The following is a 21,001-nucleotide window of genomic DNA, read 5'->3' as shown; positions in this document are numbered from 1 at the left end:
GCTGGCTTCATAGAAAGAACTTGGAAGTGTTCCTTACTCTTGGATTTTTGGAACACTTTGAGGAAGATAGGTGTTAGTTCTTCTTTGAATGTTTGGTAAAACTCCCCTGTGAAGCCATCCGGACCAGAGCTTTTGTTTGCTGGGAGTTCTTTATTATTATTATTATTATTATTATTATTATTATTACTGTTTCTATTTCATCAGTTGTTATTGGCCTATTCAGGTTTTCTGATTCTTCCTGATTCAGTTTTGGAAGATTGTATTTTTTTAGGAATTTACCTATTTCATCCACATTGTCCAGCTTATTGTTCATAGCATTTTCTTACAATCCTTTGTATTCTCTGGTGTCAGTTGTTACTTCACTGCTTTCATTTCTGATATTATTTGGGTTCTCTCTCTTTGTTTCTTGATGAGTAAGGCTAATAGTTCATCAATCTTATTTATCTTTTCAAAGAACCATTCTTGGTTTCATTTATTTTATTTTTTATATATATTTTATTGATTTTTTACAGAGAGGAAGGGAGAGGGATAGTTAGAAACATCGATGAGAGAGAAACATCGATCAGCTGCCTCCTGCACACACCCCACTGGGGATGTGCCCGCAACCAAGGTACATGCCCCTGACCAGAATTGAACCTGGGACCCTTGAGTCTGCAGGCTGATGCTCTATCCACTGAGCAAAACCAGCCAGGGCTATTTTATTTTATTTTTTTAGTCTCTATGTCATTTATTTCTGCTCTAAACTTTACTTCTTTCCCTCTACTTAATCTGTTTTTTTCATTGTTATTCTCTAATTCTTTAAGTTGTAGGGTTAGTTTATTAATAATTTTTCTTGTTTTTTGAAGTAGGCTGGTAGTGCTATGAACTTCCCTCTCAGGAGACTGCTTTTGCTGTGTCCCAGAAATTTGGGGTTGTTGTGTGTTCATCTTCATTTATTTCCAGGAACTTTTTTATTTCTTTCTTGATCTCATTGGTAACCCATTCATTGTTTAATAACATGCTATTTAGCTTCCCTGTGTTTGAATGTTATTGGGTGTTTTTACTGTAGTTGATTTCTAATTTCATTCCACTGTGATCTGAGAAGATGCTTTATATGATTCAATCTTCTTGAACATGTAGAGACTTGTTTTGTTTCTAATATGTGGCCTATCTTTGAAATGACACATGTGCACTTGAGAAGAATGTATATTCTGCAGCTTTGGTATGAAATGTTCTATAAATGTCAATCAAATCATTGTGATCCAGTGTGTCATTTAAAGTCAGTTTCCTTGTTAATTTTTTGTCTGGAATATCTATCCAGTAGAGTCAGCAGTTGTTACAGTCCCCTACTATGACTGTATTGCTGTCCATCTCTCCCTTACAGTCCTCTAGAAGTTTTTTTTAATATATCTAGGTGCCCCTATATTGAGTGTACACATGTTTACCATGGTTATATCTTCTTGTTGGATCAATATATTTAGTATTATGTAGTGACCTTTATTTTCTCTTATGCTGTAGGCCTGTTTATTCGAGGAACTTTAGAATTACACTATAAATTGCATCCCCCCAACACACATATATAAATGCTCATGTATATACAAAAGGAGAATTCTTAGCATTCTAACTGGAATTATTTTCTACCTAAAAGTTAAATTGAAAAAATTTAATATCTTTATAATATTTGTTCTTTTCAGCCACGAATATGGTAATATTTCCATTTAGTCAACTAGAGATAGTTTTTAAACCATGAGAATGAAGATAAGTTTCATAACAACCATGTTGATAAGTTATAGCAATTTGAGTCCATTTATTATTTTTAGATATTTATAGTGTTCACACCATTTTAAATGAAAGGATAAAGTGAAATGAAGTTACAAACATTTAAAAGTCTTAAAAGCAAATCAACCAACAATAAGTACTGGCGAGGATGTGAAGAAAAGTGTACTGCTTGCTAGTGGGAATGCAGAGTGGTGCAGTCACTGTGGAAAACAGTATGTAGTTACCTCAAAAAAGTAAAAATGGAACTGCCATTTGACCCAGTGATCCCACTTCTGGGTATTTACCCAAAGAAACCCAAAACACTAATTCAAAGGAATATATACACCCTTATGGTCTTTGCAGTGTTATTTACAATATCCAAGATTTGGAAGCTGCCCAGGTGCCCATCAGTAGGTGATTGGATAAAAAAGCTATGATACATTTACAGAATGGAGTACTAATTGGCTGCAAAAGAAAGAAGGCAATCTTACCCTTTGTGACAGCATGGATGGATATGGAAAGTATTATGCAAAGTGAAATAAGCCAATCAGAGAAAGACAGGTACCATATGATTTCACTCTTATGTGGAATCTAATGAATAAAATAAACTAACAAACAAAAATTTTTAGAAGTCTTAAAAGCAAATGAGCCTGATACAGAAGATAGAAAGGAAAAGCAAAACACAAAACCAAAGCTGAATATTAAAGTAGCAATTCAACAGAACAAACAAGAACTTCAATCAAGGACCCCCACATATCCCACATTTGCAGAAGGAGAATAGTGGAGCTGAGCACTTCTCTTTATTATTCATCTGCCAGATATTCTCCCACCAACTATAATCAAGTTACTGCTCTGCTCAAAAATATTCAATGGTTTCCCACTGCTTACAATTTAAAATCCAAATTCTTTAATCTGACATTCAAGGCTCTGGCTGCAATCCAAACTTTTAGTGTTCACATCCACTTCTCACCTATCAGAAAATGCCCAGAAATACTTTATACTTTCCCATCTCTATCCCTCTTCCTAATACTCAGCCCCCGCTCCAGTCTCCTGACAAAATTCTATCCTTTCTTCAAAGACTAACTCAAAAACCACCTTCTGTGTGAACCCTCACATGACATGTGCAGCGTGTAGTCTTTTCTCCCTTAGAAATCTTAACACTCACTACTGTGTACACTGTGCCATATCGTGGTTATTTGTGCACATATCTCCCTAACTTCCTTAAGGCTTCCTGAGGGTCTACTCCATGCCTTGTACTATTTTATATCTTGCATTGCCCGGTACAAGTAATCAATAAATATGTTGAAAAATGTTACTGAAAAGCAGTAAAGATTAGACAAGTACCCCTAACCGGTTTGGCTCAGCGGATAGAGCGTCGGCCTGTGGACTGAAGGGTCCCAGGTTCGATTCCCGTCAAGGGCATATACCTTGGTTGCGGGCACATCCCCGGTGGGGAGTGTGCAGGAGGCAGCTGATCGATGTTTCTCTCTCATCGATGTTTCTGACTCTCTATCCCTCTCCCTTCCTCTCTGTAAAAAATCAATAAAATATGTTTAAAAAAAAAAAGATTTGACAAGTAATGGCAATTATAAAATAGAAATGCATTTATGATGCATTTCAAAGAACATTAAACACTATGACTTGCTGAAGACAAATGATCTATATATAAGGTGTCTCTGCATGGGAAAACTGCCTTCATCTTTCCAAACACTTATTAAAGCACCCTTGTGAAAAGGCTATTCAGCTTCACACATTTGGTTTGAATCAGAACTGTGGGAACAGATCATACTTTACTAAGTTTTGAAAAAGTTGAAATCCTCTGTTTTATATCAGGACAATAAAAACATAGCCATGGTCATTATTTCATTCACCTTCTTCATGTTCCCTCCAAGGGCAGGGTACGGAGGCTTGTTGACACGGCTCCAGTTGACTGGCACACGGATCATTTCATAGAGCTGGAAGATCACTAGAGCATCTGCAAGATCACTAAAGTAGGAGGAAAAGAAGATGAATGAGGAGGAAATGCTGGTACTACATAGTTTTATTAAGCACACTGGAGATGGGCTTATGTCTTTAAAAATACAACAGGCTCAATTAACACTTAAAGAACAACAGGTTACATCATTTGACCCAGAACTTTTAATCTAGATATCTGTCCAAAATTTCTTCATGAATGTTTACAAATATAATGTGTACAAGGACATTTATTGCCATAGCATTTATACATTTGGAAACAACTTAAATACCAGCTAGTAGAGGGCTGCTAAATAAACTATTCATACCATGGACTCCTGGGCTACCATAAAACATAATAAGGTAGATTTCTATGTACTCACTTTACAAGACATATTACACTAAAAAAGGAAGTGGCAGAACACTGCATATTTTATTAGTTATTAAATTCATTTTAAAAAGTAAGAGTATTTAAATACCTATATGTGCTTTTGGCTGTTAAAAGTTATTATCTCTGGGCAGGAAAGAAAGAATATGGAAAGAATAAGGGACAGATTGTCATGTTTTGTTTTATTCTATATATTTCTTGAAACTTGTACAATGGGAATGGAGTCCATATATTGCTTATGTATTATGATTTTTAAAACTTTTAAAAATAATTAGAGAAAAATCACAATAGCTACTTGGTAGGAAGTTGTTCATCCTATCTAATAAAAGAGAAACATGGTAATTAGCGTACATCCGCTACCCTTTCCATTGGCTAATCAGGGTGATATGCAAATTAACTGCCAGCCAAGATGGCGGCCGGCAGCCAGGCAGCTTGAAACTAACATGAGGCTTGCTTGCTTCAGTGATGGAGGAAACCAGCGTTCCCCGCCTGCCTTGCCGGCCTCTGAGACTGCAGTTTGAAACATTGTAACAAATATAGAAGCTAAACAAAACCCCAGAAACCTGCTTTCAGCGAGCCAGGATCTCAGAGCTAGAGTTACACATTGTTTCGATTATAGAACCCAAACAAACCAGATACCTGCTTTCAGCAGCAGAGGCCTCAGAGCTGGAGCCAGAGCTAAAGCTGGCCCAGAATAAAAAAAAGAAAAAAAAGAAAAAAAGGAGCGGTTGGGAGCTTCAGTCACCCGCCAGCCTGAAAACAGCCCTCAGCCCCTCACCCAGACTGGCCAGGCACCCCAGTGGGCACCCCCACCCTGAAGGGTGTGTGACCAGCTGCAAACAGCCATCATCCCCTCATCCAGGCTGGCCAGGCACCCCAGTGGGGACCCCCATCCTGAAGGGTGTGTGACCAGCTGCAAACAGCCATCATCCCCTCACCCAGGCTGGCCAGGCACCCCAGTGGGGACCCACACCCTGATCCAGGACACCCTTCAGGGCAAACCAGCCAGCCCCACCCATGCACCAGGCCTCTATCCTATATAGTAAAAGGGTAATATGCCTCCCATCACCGGGATCAGCGGAGCCGAGAGGCCTCCCAGCACCGGGATCAGCGTGACAGGGGGCAGCGCCCAAACCCCCTGATCGCCCTGCGGCTCTGTGTGTGACAAGGGGTGGGGCCACAACCTCCCTATCCACCCTGCTCTGTTCATGATAGAGGAAGGCACCCCAACCTCCTGATCAGCCCTGCTCTGTGCCTGATACTGGGGAGGTCCCCAACCCCCTGATCGCCCTGCGGCTCTGTGTGTGACAGGATGCGGCGCCCCAACCCTCTGATCAGCCCTGCCCTGTGTGTGACAGGGTGCAGCGCCCCAACTCCCCCTCCCCCCACGGGCCCTGCTCTGTGTGTGACTGGGTAGAGCCATAACCTCCCCATCGGCCCTGCCCTGAGTGTGAGAGTGGCGGCGCCCCAACCCCCTGATTGGCCCTGCTCTGTGGGTGATAGAGAGCGGCGCCCCAACCCCCTGATCCGCCCTGCTGTGTGTGACAGGGGGCGGTGCCCCAACTCCTCTATCGGCCCTACTCTGTGAGTGACAGGGGGGAGCTCCTCAACCCCCTGATGGGCCCTGCTCTGTGCGTGACAGGGGGGAGCTCCCCAACCCCCTGATCGACCCTGCTCTGTGCGTGACAGGGTAAGGAGCCCCAACCCCCCTGATGGGCCCTGCTCTGTGCGTGACAGGGGGCAGCGCCCCAACCCCGATTGGCCCTGCTCTGTGCATGACAGGGGGTGGCGCCACAACCTCCCCATCAACCCTGCCTTGAGTGTGACAGGGGGCGGTGCCCCAACCCCCCAATCGGCTCTACCCTGAGCGTGACTGAGGGTGGCATCGCAACCTCCCAATCGGCCCTGCTCTGAGCCCGACCAGGGCCTGTACCTAGGGATTGGGCCTGCCCTCTGCCACCCAGGAGCAGGCCTAAGCCAGCAGGTCATTATCTCCCAAGGGGTCTCAGACTGCGAGAGGGCACAGGCCAGGCTGAGGGAACCCCAACCTTCCCCCCCGAGTGCACAAATTTTTGTGCACCGGGCCTCTAGTCTCTATATATAAAAGTCTAAGTGACTGGACTCGCTGACCGGCCAGTAGCTATGACACACACTGACCACCAGGGGGCAGATGCTCAACACAGGAGCAGAAACCACAGGTGTGGAAATATGGAACAGACTGAAGAATCTCAACGGGAAGGTGGGAGAAGGGAGGGTGGGAAGAGATTAACCAAAGATCTTATATGCATACTAGAGGCCCGATGCACACATTCATGCACTGGTGGGTTCCCTTGGCCTGGCCTGAGCCCTCTCACAATCCAGGACCCCTTGGGGGATGTCAGACTGCCAGTTTCAGGGTCGTATCCTGATCGCCACAGGCCAGTCCGAGGGACCCCACCAGTGCACGAATCCGTGCACTGGGCCTCTAGTGTTAAATAATAAGGGTTAAGAGGAAGGAATTTGCCCTAGGCAGTGTTACTCAGTTGGCTGGAACATTGTCCCATACACCAAAAGGTGGCAAATTCAATTCTTAGTCAGGGCACATGCAGGAGGCAGCTGATTGATGTTTCTCTCTCACATCTATATTTCTCTCTCCTTCCCTCCCTCAAAAATAAATGAAAAAGCAAGTCCTCAGGTGAGGATTTAAATTAAAAAAAAGAGGAAGAAATTTATGAGCAAGTAGGAGTTACTGAAGAATAGTACTACTTTGGATTCAGAAAAAATTATTCTCCTGAGATGCTCAAAGTATGTCCATCAACTCTGTTTTCTTTTTCTTTTTTTAATATACTTTATTGATTTTCTACAGAGAGGAAGGTAGAAAATAGAGAGTTAGAAACATCGATGAGAGAGAAACATCGATCAGCTGCCTCCTGCACACCCCCTACTGGGAATGTGCCCGCAACCAAGGTACATGCCCTTGACCGGAATCGAACCTGGGACCCTTCAGCCTGCAGGCTGATGCTCTATCCACTGAGCCAAACCGGTTAGGGCCATCAAGTCTGTATGCTAAGGACACAAAGAAACAGCAGTTGATGTTAAACTTGCTAGGTCTGTGATGTGTAATGTGGCTTTTCTCTCTCAATAGCTGTTCACTGAGCTATGGAAAGGATAAGGGACAGATTGTCATGTTTTGTTTTAGTCTACATATTTCTTGAAACTTGTGCAATGGGAGGGGTGTCCATATATTGCTTATGTATTAATGATTTTTAAAACTTTTAAAAATAATTACAGAAAATCACAATAGCTACTCAGTAGGCAGTTGTTCTTTAGCTAAGATTCATATTAAAGTTACTTTGCATCTGTGAGCACACATGCGATACCAGTAAAGGGGGCTTGCCCCTGTATTGAGCAATGGAAGGAGTCTATTATGAAGGTAATTAAGCACTGACGAGGACATCTATAAGCACATGGAGATTTTTGTAATTAAAAAATCATTAAAGTTATTTGTATAACTTCTGGAATCTCATTTATTTCATGACTTTTTCCTTTTAACTTCAAATGAAGTCATTCTTATTTCTATGTAGTATGGTATTATTATTATTATTATTATTATTATTATTATTATTATTATTATTAATGTTTTGCAAATAGAGAAACTGAAACCTGAGGCATGTGGCCCACCGGCCACAAGTTTGACATGCTTGGTGTACACCCTTGGTCTCTCTCCAATAACTCACTTTAAAAATTTTGCACTGTCTGGGAAAAATTATTTGGTTTGGTAAATAATTTTAAGTGCTGTTTTATTACCATTGCTGTCAACTAGTTGATCAGCCTTTATATATATGAAAAATCTGTTGCACAAACACACACAGCTCTCCTTTATAGCAGGAAGCAGTCTTTATCTTCAAGGGAGGTGATGCATGCATTCTGGGAACAAAGTGGCATGGATGGTGTGGCTTACTGGGATAGCTGCTTGTCAGCAGAGTGTTTGTGTGTGTATCTGTGTGTATATGTATGTGAATGTGTGCGTGTATGTGTGTATATGGGTGTACACTGTGCCCATGATGGTGTGGGTTTTTCCCACTTTAAAGTCACTGCTGAGAACACATCTGTATGGGTAGTTGCTACTACCCGCTGTCAAGCTAGAATTTTAGTGGTGTTTGGTATAATTTCTGGGCACAAATTTATCAGCACAGTGGATATTGGGGTTAGCTTTTCAGCAGGTGCCCCATTAAACAGAAGGTGCTCCACTGCACTAAGGAAAGATGTAGTTTTGTCCAAGAAGAACTACTGCACTGTCAGCAGCAGATCAAAGGGATGTTCATTCCAAGCCACTCCAGACCAGAAATTATAGTGGGGACAGTCTATAGGAGACCAGAGGGAGAGAGACCATAGAGCAGTGATGGCGAACCTATGACACGCGTGTCAGAGGTGACACGCGAACTCATTTTTTTGGTTGATTTTTCTTTGTTAAATGGCATTTAAATATATAAAATAAATATAAAACATATACATCTTTGTTTTACTATGGTTGCAAATAGCAAAAAATTTCTATATGCGACACGGCACCAGAGTTAAGTTAGGTTTTTTCAAAATGCTGACACGCCGAGCTCAAAAGGTTCGCCATCACTGCCATAGAGAATCACCTTGTCACACTTGAGTCATTGGCTAGGTGCAGCCACTTGTCATGCCGGTGTTCATCCAAGTTGGGTACCTTCTGTGTGTTGTCACCATAAATGGTAGAGCATGTTACATGAATGCATTGTGGGTGGGAAGCTTGTTGTTACTGATCATCCCCCTGGCAGAGGAGTGAATAGACCTCACAGGTTGGCATAAAGACAAACCCCAGGGAGGGTCTTGAAAGGAAAGTAACTGTTTACTTCTCCTATCTTTTCTCCCTGTTACCTCCAGCTTCTGGCTGTGTGGCACTCCCACTGTGGGAGCACACTGACTGCCAGGAGGCAGCTCCTGCATTGAGTGTCTGCCCCCTGGTGGTCAGTGCATGTCATAGTGACCAGACGTTTTGCAGTTTGGTCAATTTGCATATTAGGGTTTTATTATATAGGATTCTAAACTGGAGATTAATGCCAAAAAGACCAAGATCACTGGCTGAGGATTTATGATGGAGTTATTTCTGCTTCTTGGTATTTATTCAAAATATTATTTAAAATCTAAAACCAGTAGTGCCTTATTATGGCAATGACTTTGATGTGATAGACTCACATTTGATAAACTCTTTTTTTTAAATTTTGTTTTATTGCTTAAAGAATTACAAAGAGTATTACATATGTCTCCCCTTTTTTCCCCTTGACCTTCCCCCTGCCTCCCCTACCCCCCAGTGTCTTGTGTTTATGTAAATTCAGCTAAATGATAAGAGATATGCCATTTAGACCAGAACTCTTATATAGTAGCAGGGCAGTGAAGGTCTCAAATACTGGAAGGGAGGAGCAGCTAGATCTTTATGGACATTGGAAGGAATGTCTATAATATATAATTAAGAGAAAGAATAATAGGTCTAGCCATGGACAGTGAGGTCAACGGTTAGAGCACTGGCCCACTGAAGATCTCTGGTTCAATTCCCAGTCAAGGGCACGAATCTGGGTTGCAGGTTTGATTCCCAGCCCCAGTCAGGGTGTGTGTTCTCTCATATCGATGTTTCTCCCACATCGATGTTTCTCCCCCCTCTTTTTTCCTTCCCCCTCCCTCTCTTCCACTCTTCCTTCCACTCTCTCTAAAAATCAATGGGAAAAATATCCTGTGATGATCCTAATTTTTTTTTAATTGAGCATATACATATTTGTATATGAATTTTTTTTTAAAGTTTGGAGGGATGAATACCAAACTCTATGCAACCTTGGTAGGTAAGACAAGACTTTTATTTTTAATTTTAGTAACTTAAGGTATGATATTTTATTTGTTTTTACAATGAGCATGTATTTCTATTTTAATTAAAAAGTAAATATAAAACCCTAGCTGGTTTGGCTCAGTGTATAGAGCATCGGCCTACAGACCAAAGGGTCTTGGGTTCAATTCCCATCAAGGGCACATACATTGGTTGCAGGCTTCTCCCCAGCCCAGGCCCTGGTCAGGGCATGCACAGGAGGCAACTAATCAATGTGTTTTTCTCATACCGATGTTTCTCTCTGTCTTTCCTTCTCTCTAAAAAATCAATGGAAAAATATCCTCAGGTGAGGATTAACAACTAATATTATATTATCTTTTAAAAAATACTATACTTTTCTTTTAAAATCCATTTCACTGCCAATTCCCAACATTCTGAAACTCTACATGTTGGCTAAAATTCTTGTGATTTTTATAAATGTTCTCATGTAAACATACCTAGAGCTTGAAACTAGAAAAGTTGGACCCTCGCCATAAAGCTGAAACACAGTAAAATGTTTACCTGTACAAATGATTAATGTAAGGGTTGACCCCCAGGGAATTCATCCAGTTTCGAAATGTCCTTTCTTCCTTGCTCTCTCCTAGAGTAGACACAAGTTCACACTGATGATTCAGGACAAAAGGAATCAAGAACCACATTTTAAACCCTTCAGGCAGATATAAACTGGCCATACATACTTTGCCATGGTTCCTATGACACTCAAAAATTTTAGGCAAAAAAATATCTTATTGCCAAAATCCCTCTTTTCCCTCTGTCTAGACAGCCTCTATTTGCTCTAAATTTTTCCATCTAGTATTTTTTATTGATGTCTGTGAACTACTGAGCCATGGGTTTCTCTGTCCAGAAAAGTAATAAATAAACTACAGATGTGTGGTGATATCCATAGTTAGAATTACATGCAACATGATTGGCTAAAATTAAGAAAAGAAAATCTTTTAGCAGCCAGGGTAATATCAGCACATTAAACAGAAACAAAAAGTTGTACTGTTTCCAAAGCTGTATTACTAAATTTGTACAAATAGGGTTTTACACAGAAAAGTTGCTGGGCACACAAACCTACATTGTAATTATACCAGATAGCAATGAAGGAGATGTGATTACAGGTCATAAAAACAAGCAATGAGGGGGATGTAACTGCTTTACAGGCTTCTTGAGTTTAGATTGTTCCTATTAAAAATACATAAGGGACACAGCCCCACACAGAGTGCTAAGAGAAAGACACATTTCATCATAGTAAGTCCCTAGACCTCAAAGATCACCTTGAGAAGAAACTCCTGCAGGCATTATTATTTAACCTGTGATTACCTAAATTACCTGAACATTCCCTTCACAGCAGTGTTTATATCATTTACTAGAGGCCAGATGCACGAAATTCATGCAAGAGTAGGCCTTCCTTCCCCTGGCTGCAGGCACTGGCTTCCCTCTGGCACCAGGGACCTGGGCTTCCCTCCCGCCACCAGCAGCCGGGACCCAGGCTTCCCTTGCAGAGGGAGGCCCCACCCACCTGCCACAGCCCACCTGTCGGTGGCCTGGGCCTCCCTCTTTGGGGCGATCGTGGAGCCCCCCAATCGATCACCCTGCCGGCTGGTAGCCTGGGCCTCCCTCTGCAAGGTGATCATGGGGCGATGGCCGGGCCTCTGACCAATCGCATTGCACCTGCCTTGGCTGGCCTGGCGCAAGTGGGTGTCATAGTGTCGTTGCTCAGTCTAATTAGCAAATTATGCTTTTATTATTATAGATAAGGAAAACGTGGGAAATCCTGTGACACAAAGGGAGCAGAGAGAGAAGTGTGCCCTCCTGGTCATTTTTGCCTTTTAGTCATCACCTTAATGACAATGGTCCTCAGTGACTAGAAAATTTTTGTTTGTCTTTCAGCAAAGTTAGGGAGACAATGGAATAGATAGCCCAGTGGTCGGCAAACTCATTAGTCAACAGAGCCAAATATCAACAGTACAACAACTGAAATTTCTTTTGAGAGCCCAATTTTTTAAACTTAAACTACATAGGTAGGTACATTGTTATTAACTTAATTAGGGTACTCTGAAGGCTTAGGAAGAGCCACACTCAAGGGGCCAAAGAGCCGCATGTGGCTCGCAAGCCGCAGTTTGCCGACCACGGGACTAGCCTATATCTCACTACCAGACTCCTGAAAAATGAAACATTTATAGTACGCCTTGCATCACTTCTATACCAGAGGCAAGTTCAAGCCACTCTCTAGACTTTGTCTCATGTGAGCTTCCCAGGACAATTTGGCCTATAAATCTACAACCATCTGAATGAGCTCCAGGAACCCATTTCTATAGAGCCAGCCCTGCAGTCATCTTCAGATTAAGTCACACAGACAATAAAAACCTGCATACCCAGAGGAGAAACCAAAACCTTGTAAAATCTAAAGCATTCTGTTTTTTGGGGCCAACTGTTCAGAAAATAATCTTCCCACCGTACTTTCATGTGGTTTTCAATGCCATTACCTAACAGCTTTCCCAGAGTCTGTTTGAATTCTTGTTCTGTTAAATTATATAACCATATTATTTGTTGTCTAAATTTTGCCCCCTCTTGCCCTAACTGGTTTGGCTCAGTGGATAGAGTGTCAGCCTGCGGACTCAAGGATCCTAGGTTCGATTCCAGTCAAGGGCATGTACCTTGGTTGCTGGCACATCCCCAGTAGGGAGTGTGCAGGAGGCAGCTGATCGATGGTTCTAACTCTCTATCCCTCTCCCTTCCTCTTTGTAAAAAATCAATAAAAAATATATATATTTTTAAAATTTTGCCCCCTCTTGTATGCATAAAAGGTGGCTGATTATTCTGTTGTATCTGCCACTACAACTTTATAATAACCTATATGAGAACCTTTTTAAAAAGAATCAAGTTAACCTAAAAATGTCTAGAAACTATGATTACCTTATTTTATAGGGGTTATTAAACAGGTGCAAATTAAATATCGGAATTTTTCCCAAAGTAACATAAATACAAACATATAATCAATAGCTTGATGCATGTGACTTGGGTTTACCTTTTAGTTTTTTCTCTATTACAATCTGTTTTTATCTACATATAAATATTTTTTTTAGTAATTAGAGAATTTTTACACTATTTCTACCTCTGAAAATCCAAGTTATGTTTTAAAATAACAAACATTAGTAGTGTAACAATTGTTTAATTTTTAATTAGAATAATATCTAAATTCTGCTGAACCTGATAATTTAGTGTATTCTATTTAAAAAGTCACTAAGCTTGTATCTTGACTGAAAGTGTAAGTTTCAGAGGTTCACATTTCTTCCTATTATTCTCAACTAATATTCTCTTATATCATTATTAATTTTTGATATCTGGAAAGTAAAATAGATTTTTAAGAGAGCACTTATTTATCTAATATCATTTCAAGTTGTCTTGGTAAATAAATGCTCAAAGCCAGCAGTACTATTCATTTGTGCAAGAGCCATAGTAAAGCATTACAAAAACATATGTATTCTAGATTGTAGATGACTAAAGCAATCTCAGAAGTAAAACCTTAATTGCTGATAGAAAGATAAAACATTCTTTTCATTTTCATAGTCAAACTAACACCTGCAATTGAAGTTTCACGAAAAATAACAAATATATTAAAAATAGGCTAGTAAGAGGAAATAAAAGGAATTGACATATTTAACACTCACAAATGTGGTAAGTGCTGTATAAGTGGTTTCTTCCTCTCTGTGCCTGACCATTATTGAGCACATACTGTTTGCTAAATTCTTTCATGAAAGGTAATTTTTAATTCACTCTGTGATTCTTCACAATAAGTATTACTGGTCTTGTTTTATATGTGAGAAAACTAAGGCTCACAGAGATCACTCAGATGTTTAATGGTGGAACCATGATTGAACAAAGTATAATTCCGTGGCCTAGGTATTTTCTATCACCACAAATGAGTTCTGACATGGTCTCTCTATACACAGCCTATGTATTTGGCTCAATTTAATATGAAGGTTTATTATTTAGTTGGCCTTTTAATTTTCTTTATTCTATATAGATAAAATTCTTTGCCAATGAGGACATGCTAATATATGAATATGGGATGTGATAAGGTCAAGCTTCAAACTTCATAAGGATCTATAAACACAAATTTACAGAGAAAAAATTCCAATGTCAGTAAAGTCAAATACATTTTGGCAGATGTACATACATATGCTCTAAATAAAGATGATTGATAAATATTTCCCATGGTATCTTCTTATATAGTAAACTAGAGGCCTGGTGCATGAGATTTGTGCGCTCGGGGGGGGGGGGGGGTCCCTCAGCCAGGCCTGCACCCTCTTGCAGTCCAGGAGCCCTTGATGGATGTCTGACTGATGGCTTAGGCCCACTCCCCAAAGGGCAGCTGTCAGTTGGACATCCTTAGCACTGCGACGGAGGCAGGAGAGACATGCAGCAGTGAGCCAGGCTTCTGGCTGAGTGGCACTCCCCCTGTGGGAGTGCACTGACCACCAGGGGGCAGCTCCTGCATTGAGCGTCTGCCCCCTGGTGGTCAGTGCGCATCATAGTGACCAGTCATTCTGCTGTTCGGTTGATTTGCATATTAGCCTTTTATTATATAGGATACTATGGAAATATTTAGCAATCTGATCCACACTGAAAAATTCCAAAAGCATGCTGAACACTAGCAAAAGAATTCAAACGTTACAAATAGGAGAAAAGCAAGTTGGACAAGATATCCAGCAAGAATTTGGTGACTATAAAAAGCAGATCATTTTTAATATGCCACTCTAAACAATGCCTTCTAATGTAAGACACAAAGGAATTTTGAAATTTTTCCAGACTCATAAAAACTTAGCAGTCTTCCTTTTTATTTAATTTTTTAAAATTCTAATTTCTGATTGTATATTTCTCTGTTGAAGTCTATATTTAATCTCTCTTCCCTCTTAGTGATGTAAGTGGAGGAGGCAGTCATTTTATCTCACTAGGCCTCAGGAAGAGTGAATTGAATTAATCATATTCTTCAAAGAACATACTTGTTAACTCTAAAACTTCTCCCACTAACTAAAACAACTATAATTATAAAGTGACAAAGACATCAGAACTCTGGCTGTGGCAGTCAGAGAAAAAGATCATGAAACTAATTTCTTATTCTGTCTCAGGAAGGGAGAAGGAAGTAACATGGGTGATGTGAGTGAATGAACACTGAATCGTCAAATTCTCTCCACCAAGAATCCCTACTTGAGCACTACCTTCTCCAAAACAGGGCAACTAGTGAGAATATTTTAGGATTGGCCCTTACTTCAGACAACTGCCACCACTTTTTTACTTTTAGCTGGTACTAAAGTGGGTTTTGGTATGCATGAGTGAGAGGGTGAAAATGGGAGAAGAAAAGAAGAGAGGCTGGGAAACAGAAGAGGAGAAAGAACTAGATATTGAGAATGTATTTGTCATTATGACGATTCATATATTATAAGCTTCAATGACATTCAGTAAATGAAACACAGTTAAATAATACAAAATAATGTTACAGAACCTAAATAGATCCTTTCAAAAATTACTTGTGATAAAAGATGTTTGTTTATTTACAGGAGAGAGATAAAGGCTTTGCATCAAATCATGAAATCCAATTGTTAATACTGACTTCTAATGTGCTTACAACTACACTCCCATTATTACAGAGGGCAAATTAGGTGAAGAATTTACATAACCAACCCTTGCTCTGCTATTCAAATTAAGCTTCATTTGTGTTCCTTGCTTATTATCATTCATTCTTTAGGCATATTAAGACGGAAAAAAACACAGCATGAACAATGCAAAAAATAAATATCAACCCAGACAGAAAGAATAAATGGTATTAATAAAAAGAACATTCAGAATGAATATAGAGAATATAGGAAAGTACTAAATACAGTACCTACATTAGGAGGGGTCAAATCTGCATTTCATGAAGCAAAACAGGAAAGTAATATAAATTATGAGACAGATAACAATAGCCCACACACAAGACAAGTAATGAACATTGTAAATTTTTTCATGTGCAGTAAAAACATTAAAAAGAGAACAAAACTGGAATCAAACTGTAGCTTTCAAAGGAGAAAACAAGCTACAAATAATTATTTTTTCCAATAGATAATTCAATGTCCATATTCGCGGTGGAGTTATGTTATGTGGTCATTTAAGAAAATATTTTTAATATGTGATAGTTTTCACTAACATCTTATAGAGAAATGACAGACAAGTAAGATTTATCCCACACCTTTTAACCAAAACCCATAACCACTTTCTTTAATTTTAACTTTTTAATGGATACACATGCCTACATACAGTAAACTATGCCTCCCACCACCCTCTCCTACCTCTGAGAGTAAAGTAGGTCAATATCACAGGAAGATACATACTGTGAATCCATTAAAGGCAGAAAGAACATACCTTCCAATAAATTCATATCGATGTCATTATTATCAGGCTTGTGTAGGCATGGGTATGTGTTAAACAGATTAGCTACAAAAGCTAAATTAAGTTTAGGATTGCCTGAAACCACATCTGCAGGAGTAACAAACTGTCTGCAGCCCAGTTTATCTGCTTCTTGAAGCATGAATCCAGCACGCTTCAGGTCATTTTTCTCCTAAACAATAAAATAAAATAAAAATGGTCAAGATTAAACTTTTAATTGGCATAACCTTTTATTGTTATACATATTTATAAACAGTTACTTTTCTGGAAATCATATATATATATATATATATATATATATATATATATATATATATATGTAAAGCCTAAGCAACCATCCAACCATTTGACCGTCCGACTGGTAGCTATGACACGCAATGACCACCAGGGGACAGACGCTCAACGCAGGAGCTTCTGATCTTCGGTTACTTGGCAGCTGCGATTCTCGGGTGACGCACCTGGAACCAGAAAGGAGGGAGCCCGATTCCGGGGTGCATCACCTGAGAACCACCCTCTCGCAATCTGGGACCCCTCAGGGGATGTTGGAGAGCTGGTTTCAGCCCAATCCCCGCAGGCCAGGGTGAGGAACCCCACCAGTGTATGAATCCATGCACTGGGCCTCTAGTTGTAAATAAAGCTGCTACGAACATAGGGGTCATATAATCTTTTCAATTGGTGTTTTGAGATTCTTAGGATAAATACCCAGAAGTGGGACTGCTGGGTCAAAAGGCAGTTCCATTTTTAATTTTTTGAAGAAACTCTATACTGTTTTCCACAGTAGTTGTACTAGTCTGCTTTCCCAACAGCAGCGAAGTAGGGTTCCCTTTTCTCCACGTCCTCACCAGCACTTGCTGTTTGCTGTTTCTCTGATGATAATCAATCTGGCAGGTGTGAGGTGATACCTCGTTTTGGTGTTAATTTGAGTTTCTCTAATGGCCTTGAACATTTTTTCATGTCTATTGGCCATCTGTATGTCCACTCTAGGGAAGTGTCTATTCAGGTCCATTGCCCATTTTTAAAAATATATATTTTTATTGATTTCAGAGAGGAAGGAAGTGGGAGAGAGAGAGAGAGCAACATCAATGATGAGAGAAAATCATTGAATGTCTGCTTCCTGCACACCCCCTACTGGGGATAGAGCCTGCAACCCGGGTATGTGCCCTTAATCAGAATCGAACCCAGGATCCTTCAGTCTGCAAGTCGATGCTCTCTCCACTGAGCCAAACTGGCTAGGGCCCATTGCCCATTTTTTAATAGGATTGTATGTCTTCCTTGTGTTGAGTTGTATAGATTCGTTAGATATTTTGGAGATTAAACCCTTATCTAATGAATCATTGGTGAATATGTTCTCCCACACAGTGGCTCTCTTTTCATTTTGTTGATGGTTTCCTTTTTAGTGAAGAAAACTTTTAGTCTGATGCCAACCCATTTATTTTTTTTCCTTTGTTTCCCTTTCCCTTGGAGACATATCAAAGTGTCTTTATATTTTAGAAATACACATTGAAATATTTATCAATGAAAAGATATGACATCTACCCTTGCTGGTTTGCTCAGTGGTTAGAGTGTCAGCCCAAGGACCAAAGAGTCACAGGTTTGATTCCCAGTCAAGGGGACATACCTCAATTGCAGGTTCAATACCTGACCCGGGGAGGACACATGCGAGAGGCAACCAATCGATGTGTCTCTCTCACATCAGTGTCTCCCTCACTTCCCTGCCTTCCCCTCTCTAAAAAAATCAATGGGAGGATTAACATATAAATAAACAATCAGGGGAGGATTAACATATAAATAAATAAACAAATAAATAAATAAAAGAAAAGACATGATGTCTAGGATTTGCTTCAAAATAATATGGTAGAGGAAGGAAATAGGCAGGTGGTAAAAGTGACAAAAGATTGCCCATGAGCTGATAGTTGTTGAACTTTGGGGATGGACACAAGATAGATAGTTCAGTACACTAAGTCTGTTCACTTATGAATATGTTTGAAATTTTACATGCTTTTCTAAGTTCCTAATATTTTGACTCAGACTAATTTGCTAATTTGCATCCTACATAATAAAAGCGTAGTATGCAAATTGTCCCCTCGACTGGGAGTTTTTCTAGGAGTTTGACCAGGGGGTGGGGCCAGTCAGGGGAAAGGAGGGAGGCCCCAGCCAGCCACTGCCAACTGCTAGGGACCCAACCAGTGCACAAAGTTTGTGCACTGGGCCTCTAATAGTTTTATAATACTAAGTTTCTTAGATGTGTCATTATAATAATGTTTAATATAATTAAGTAATGACTTATATTGCCTTTAAAAATAAATATTGTGGATATTATACTTTAAGTACTTAATAGATTTTCATACAAACTATAGTCTGACCTAATTTTAATGTTTAGCTAGAACCATCCCTGGTATTTACAACTTATGTTAAAAGAATGGGCTGCCTAGGAATTGTGTTAGATGGATCAGGGCCTGTATCAGCCCTTCCTATACCACAAATACTAGGAACTGTCATTTTTTATTTTGTGTATTTCCAAATATAAGGTGGTAGAACTGATAATCAATTAATTGCTTAGTAATCTCATAATGGCTTGTTGCTACCTTTCCTAGTGCACAGTGATATTCACAAAAACACTCTGTGAGTTCCAGTTGTGTTGCACCAGGGAAAGTAGATGTAGGATTGATTCCACACATACTCAAGGTTGGAATTCTGCAATTCCTTTTCTTTATGACAACCAGATGACTTAGCATGTAGATTTGGAGCTTATGGCATGAAAAACTTGTGAAGATCAAGCTTTAATGTAGGGCTGAGGACTCCACAGGGAATGTTGCCTATTGAGAACTGTATTCTAAATTTGACTATCCTCACTCATCAAATTCAGGGACTTGGGGTGAGGAAAATGGGAAGTTATTATTGGGTACAGATTTCACTATGGGTTGATGAAAAAGTTGTAGATATGATTAGTGTTGATGGTTGCACACAATGGGAACAGACTTAATATCACTGAATTGTACACTTAAAATCACTTAAAATGGTAAATTTTATCTTAAGCTTATTTAACCAAAATTTTAAAAATTAAAAACTACTCACATTAAATCCAGAAAGATCAATGGCAATGGCAGGTCCATCATCCCTGTCACCTTTAGGTGCAATCTGATTAAGCAGATGAAAATAGGCTCTTGAATCCTTCAAGGAAAGAAATGAAATTTTTAAAATGAATAAAATCATCTTTTGATTTAGGGAAAAAGTGCTCAAACTGAAAAAATAGTCCTCATCTCAAAGAATGGAATAATAACTATTAACTTTATTATTATTTATATGTTCCTCAATCACTGCTATTTTTCACTTCAGAGCTTCCAGCAACAATGTTCCCTACACTGGAATACCCTTCCCCACCTTTTTCATTTGTTTACACCACCAAGCATCAGCATCAATTAAGATCAGGGTTAAGTATTACCTTTTGGAAGACTTCCCTAGATTCTCTTAGAATTTGACCACATTGTAATAAATTATCCAGTGAAGTCATATCCAAAGATGGCTATCATAATTCTTCCCTGTGAATACATATAGCTCCTCCCATTAAAAGGCAGAATCTATTTGCACTCCTTTTTTACTTAGTCTGTACTTGTGACTTGCTTTGACCAATAGAATGCAGTTAAAGTGGTGTGCTGGGGCTCCAAGCACAGCCTGAAGAACTTCTGCATGGGTCTTCTTGAACTCAGCTTCCACATAACAAGTCCAAAGACTGACAGCCAAGCTAGATAGGTGAATAGGCCTCTCGGAAAAGCAATGATTCACTAGACATGTGATTGATGCCCTTGCCCCAATTTGGGCCAGCCCAACTCTCAGCTGAATGTAGTTAGTGATCCCAACCAGAACCATCTGAAGCAGAATCACCCAACCAAGCTGCAATAACCCACAGAATCCTGAGAAACAACAGGTTGTTATTTAAGTTATTAAATTTTGAGTGCTTGTTATACAGCAGTATCTAGATCACGGAAATATCCATCTACTAGATGTTTCTCTCCCTGTGTAATTGAGTAAGCTTCAAGAGTTAGGTCTTTGCAACACCCCCTGCCTGGCATCATGTTCCACAGGAGGGGTTTAATATGTACCTGATTAACTGAATTTTAAAAGAGAAGAGCCCCCTGCAGCCAGGAGGATGGTGGAACTCTCCTGGGGAGCCCCAGTGCTCCTCCTCCAGCTGCTGTGGATCAGCGGGGCTGCAGCCTCCAGGACAGGGGCCCAGCACCCTCTGGCCAGGCTGGCACTGTGGAGGGCTGGCTCACTGGCAGATTCTTTGTAATCCTTTTGTAAAAACTTTGGGATTCCGGGAGGCAGTAAGTACGCCTGCTCAGAATTTTTGCCCTACACAAAGTAACCTTGGCGAGCAGTAGTGGTACAGGAGTGTGGGCGCTGACCCTACAGTGCAGGGATGAAGAGTGTGTGGGGAACACAGCAGGCAGCCTGAACTGGAGGGCGGGGACTGTGAGACCGCTGCTTTTACACTAGCACTTCCCAGTGGGTGGTGGCCTCCCTAGCACAGAAAGGAATTCTTTGCATCCAAAGCTGACTTGGTGGTGGTAGTAGTGGGGGTGGGGTAGATTTTAAGAGTTAAAGAAGATGAGAAAGTTCCATTTCTGCTG

The 21,001-nt window shown here is 40.3% G+C and overlaps 1 protein-coding gene across 4 annotated transcripts in view; it reads right to left on the bottom strand.

The window, feature by feature from the left end:
* PLS1 (plastin 1) overlaps positions 1-21,001 on the bottom strand; it is a 163,290-nt gene that overhangs the window by 19,401 nt on the left and 122,888 nt on the right. For all 4 annotated transcript variants that reach the window (XM_036352524.1, XM_036352525.1, XM_036352526.1 and 1 more), the window contains 4 exons: positions 19,446-19,541; positions 16,347-16,542; positions 10,461-10,539; positions 3,609-3,723 (listed from right to left, as the gene is read on the bottom strand). In XM_036352524.1, the coding sequence (XP_036208417.1) occupies positions 3,609-3,723; positions 10,461-10,539; positions 16,347-16,542; positions 19,446-19,541 (486 nt within the window). The remainder of the gene's footprint in view (positions 1-3,608; positions 3,724-10,460; positions 10,540-16,346; positions 16,543-19,445; positions 19,542-21,001) is intronic.

The sequence above is a fragment of the Myotis myotis genome, unplaced genomic scaffold, assembly GCF_014108235.1.
Source record: "Myotis myotis isolate mMyoMyo1 unplaced genomic scaffold, mMyoMyo1.p scaffold_m19_p_2, whole genome shotgun sequence".
NCBI lineage: Eukaryota > Metazoa > Chordata > Mammalia > Chiroptera > Vespertilionidae > Myotis > Myotis myotis.
The sequence above is the reverse complement of the archived record's forward strand: the minus strand, read 5'-3'. Positions and strand labels throughout refer to the sequence as shown.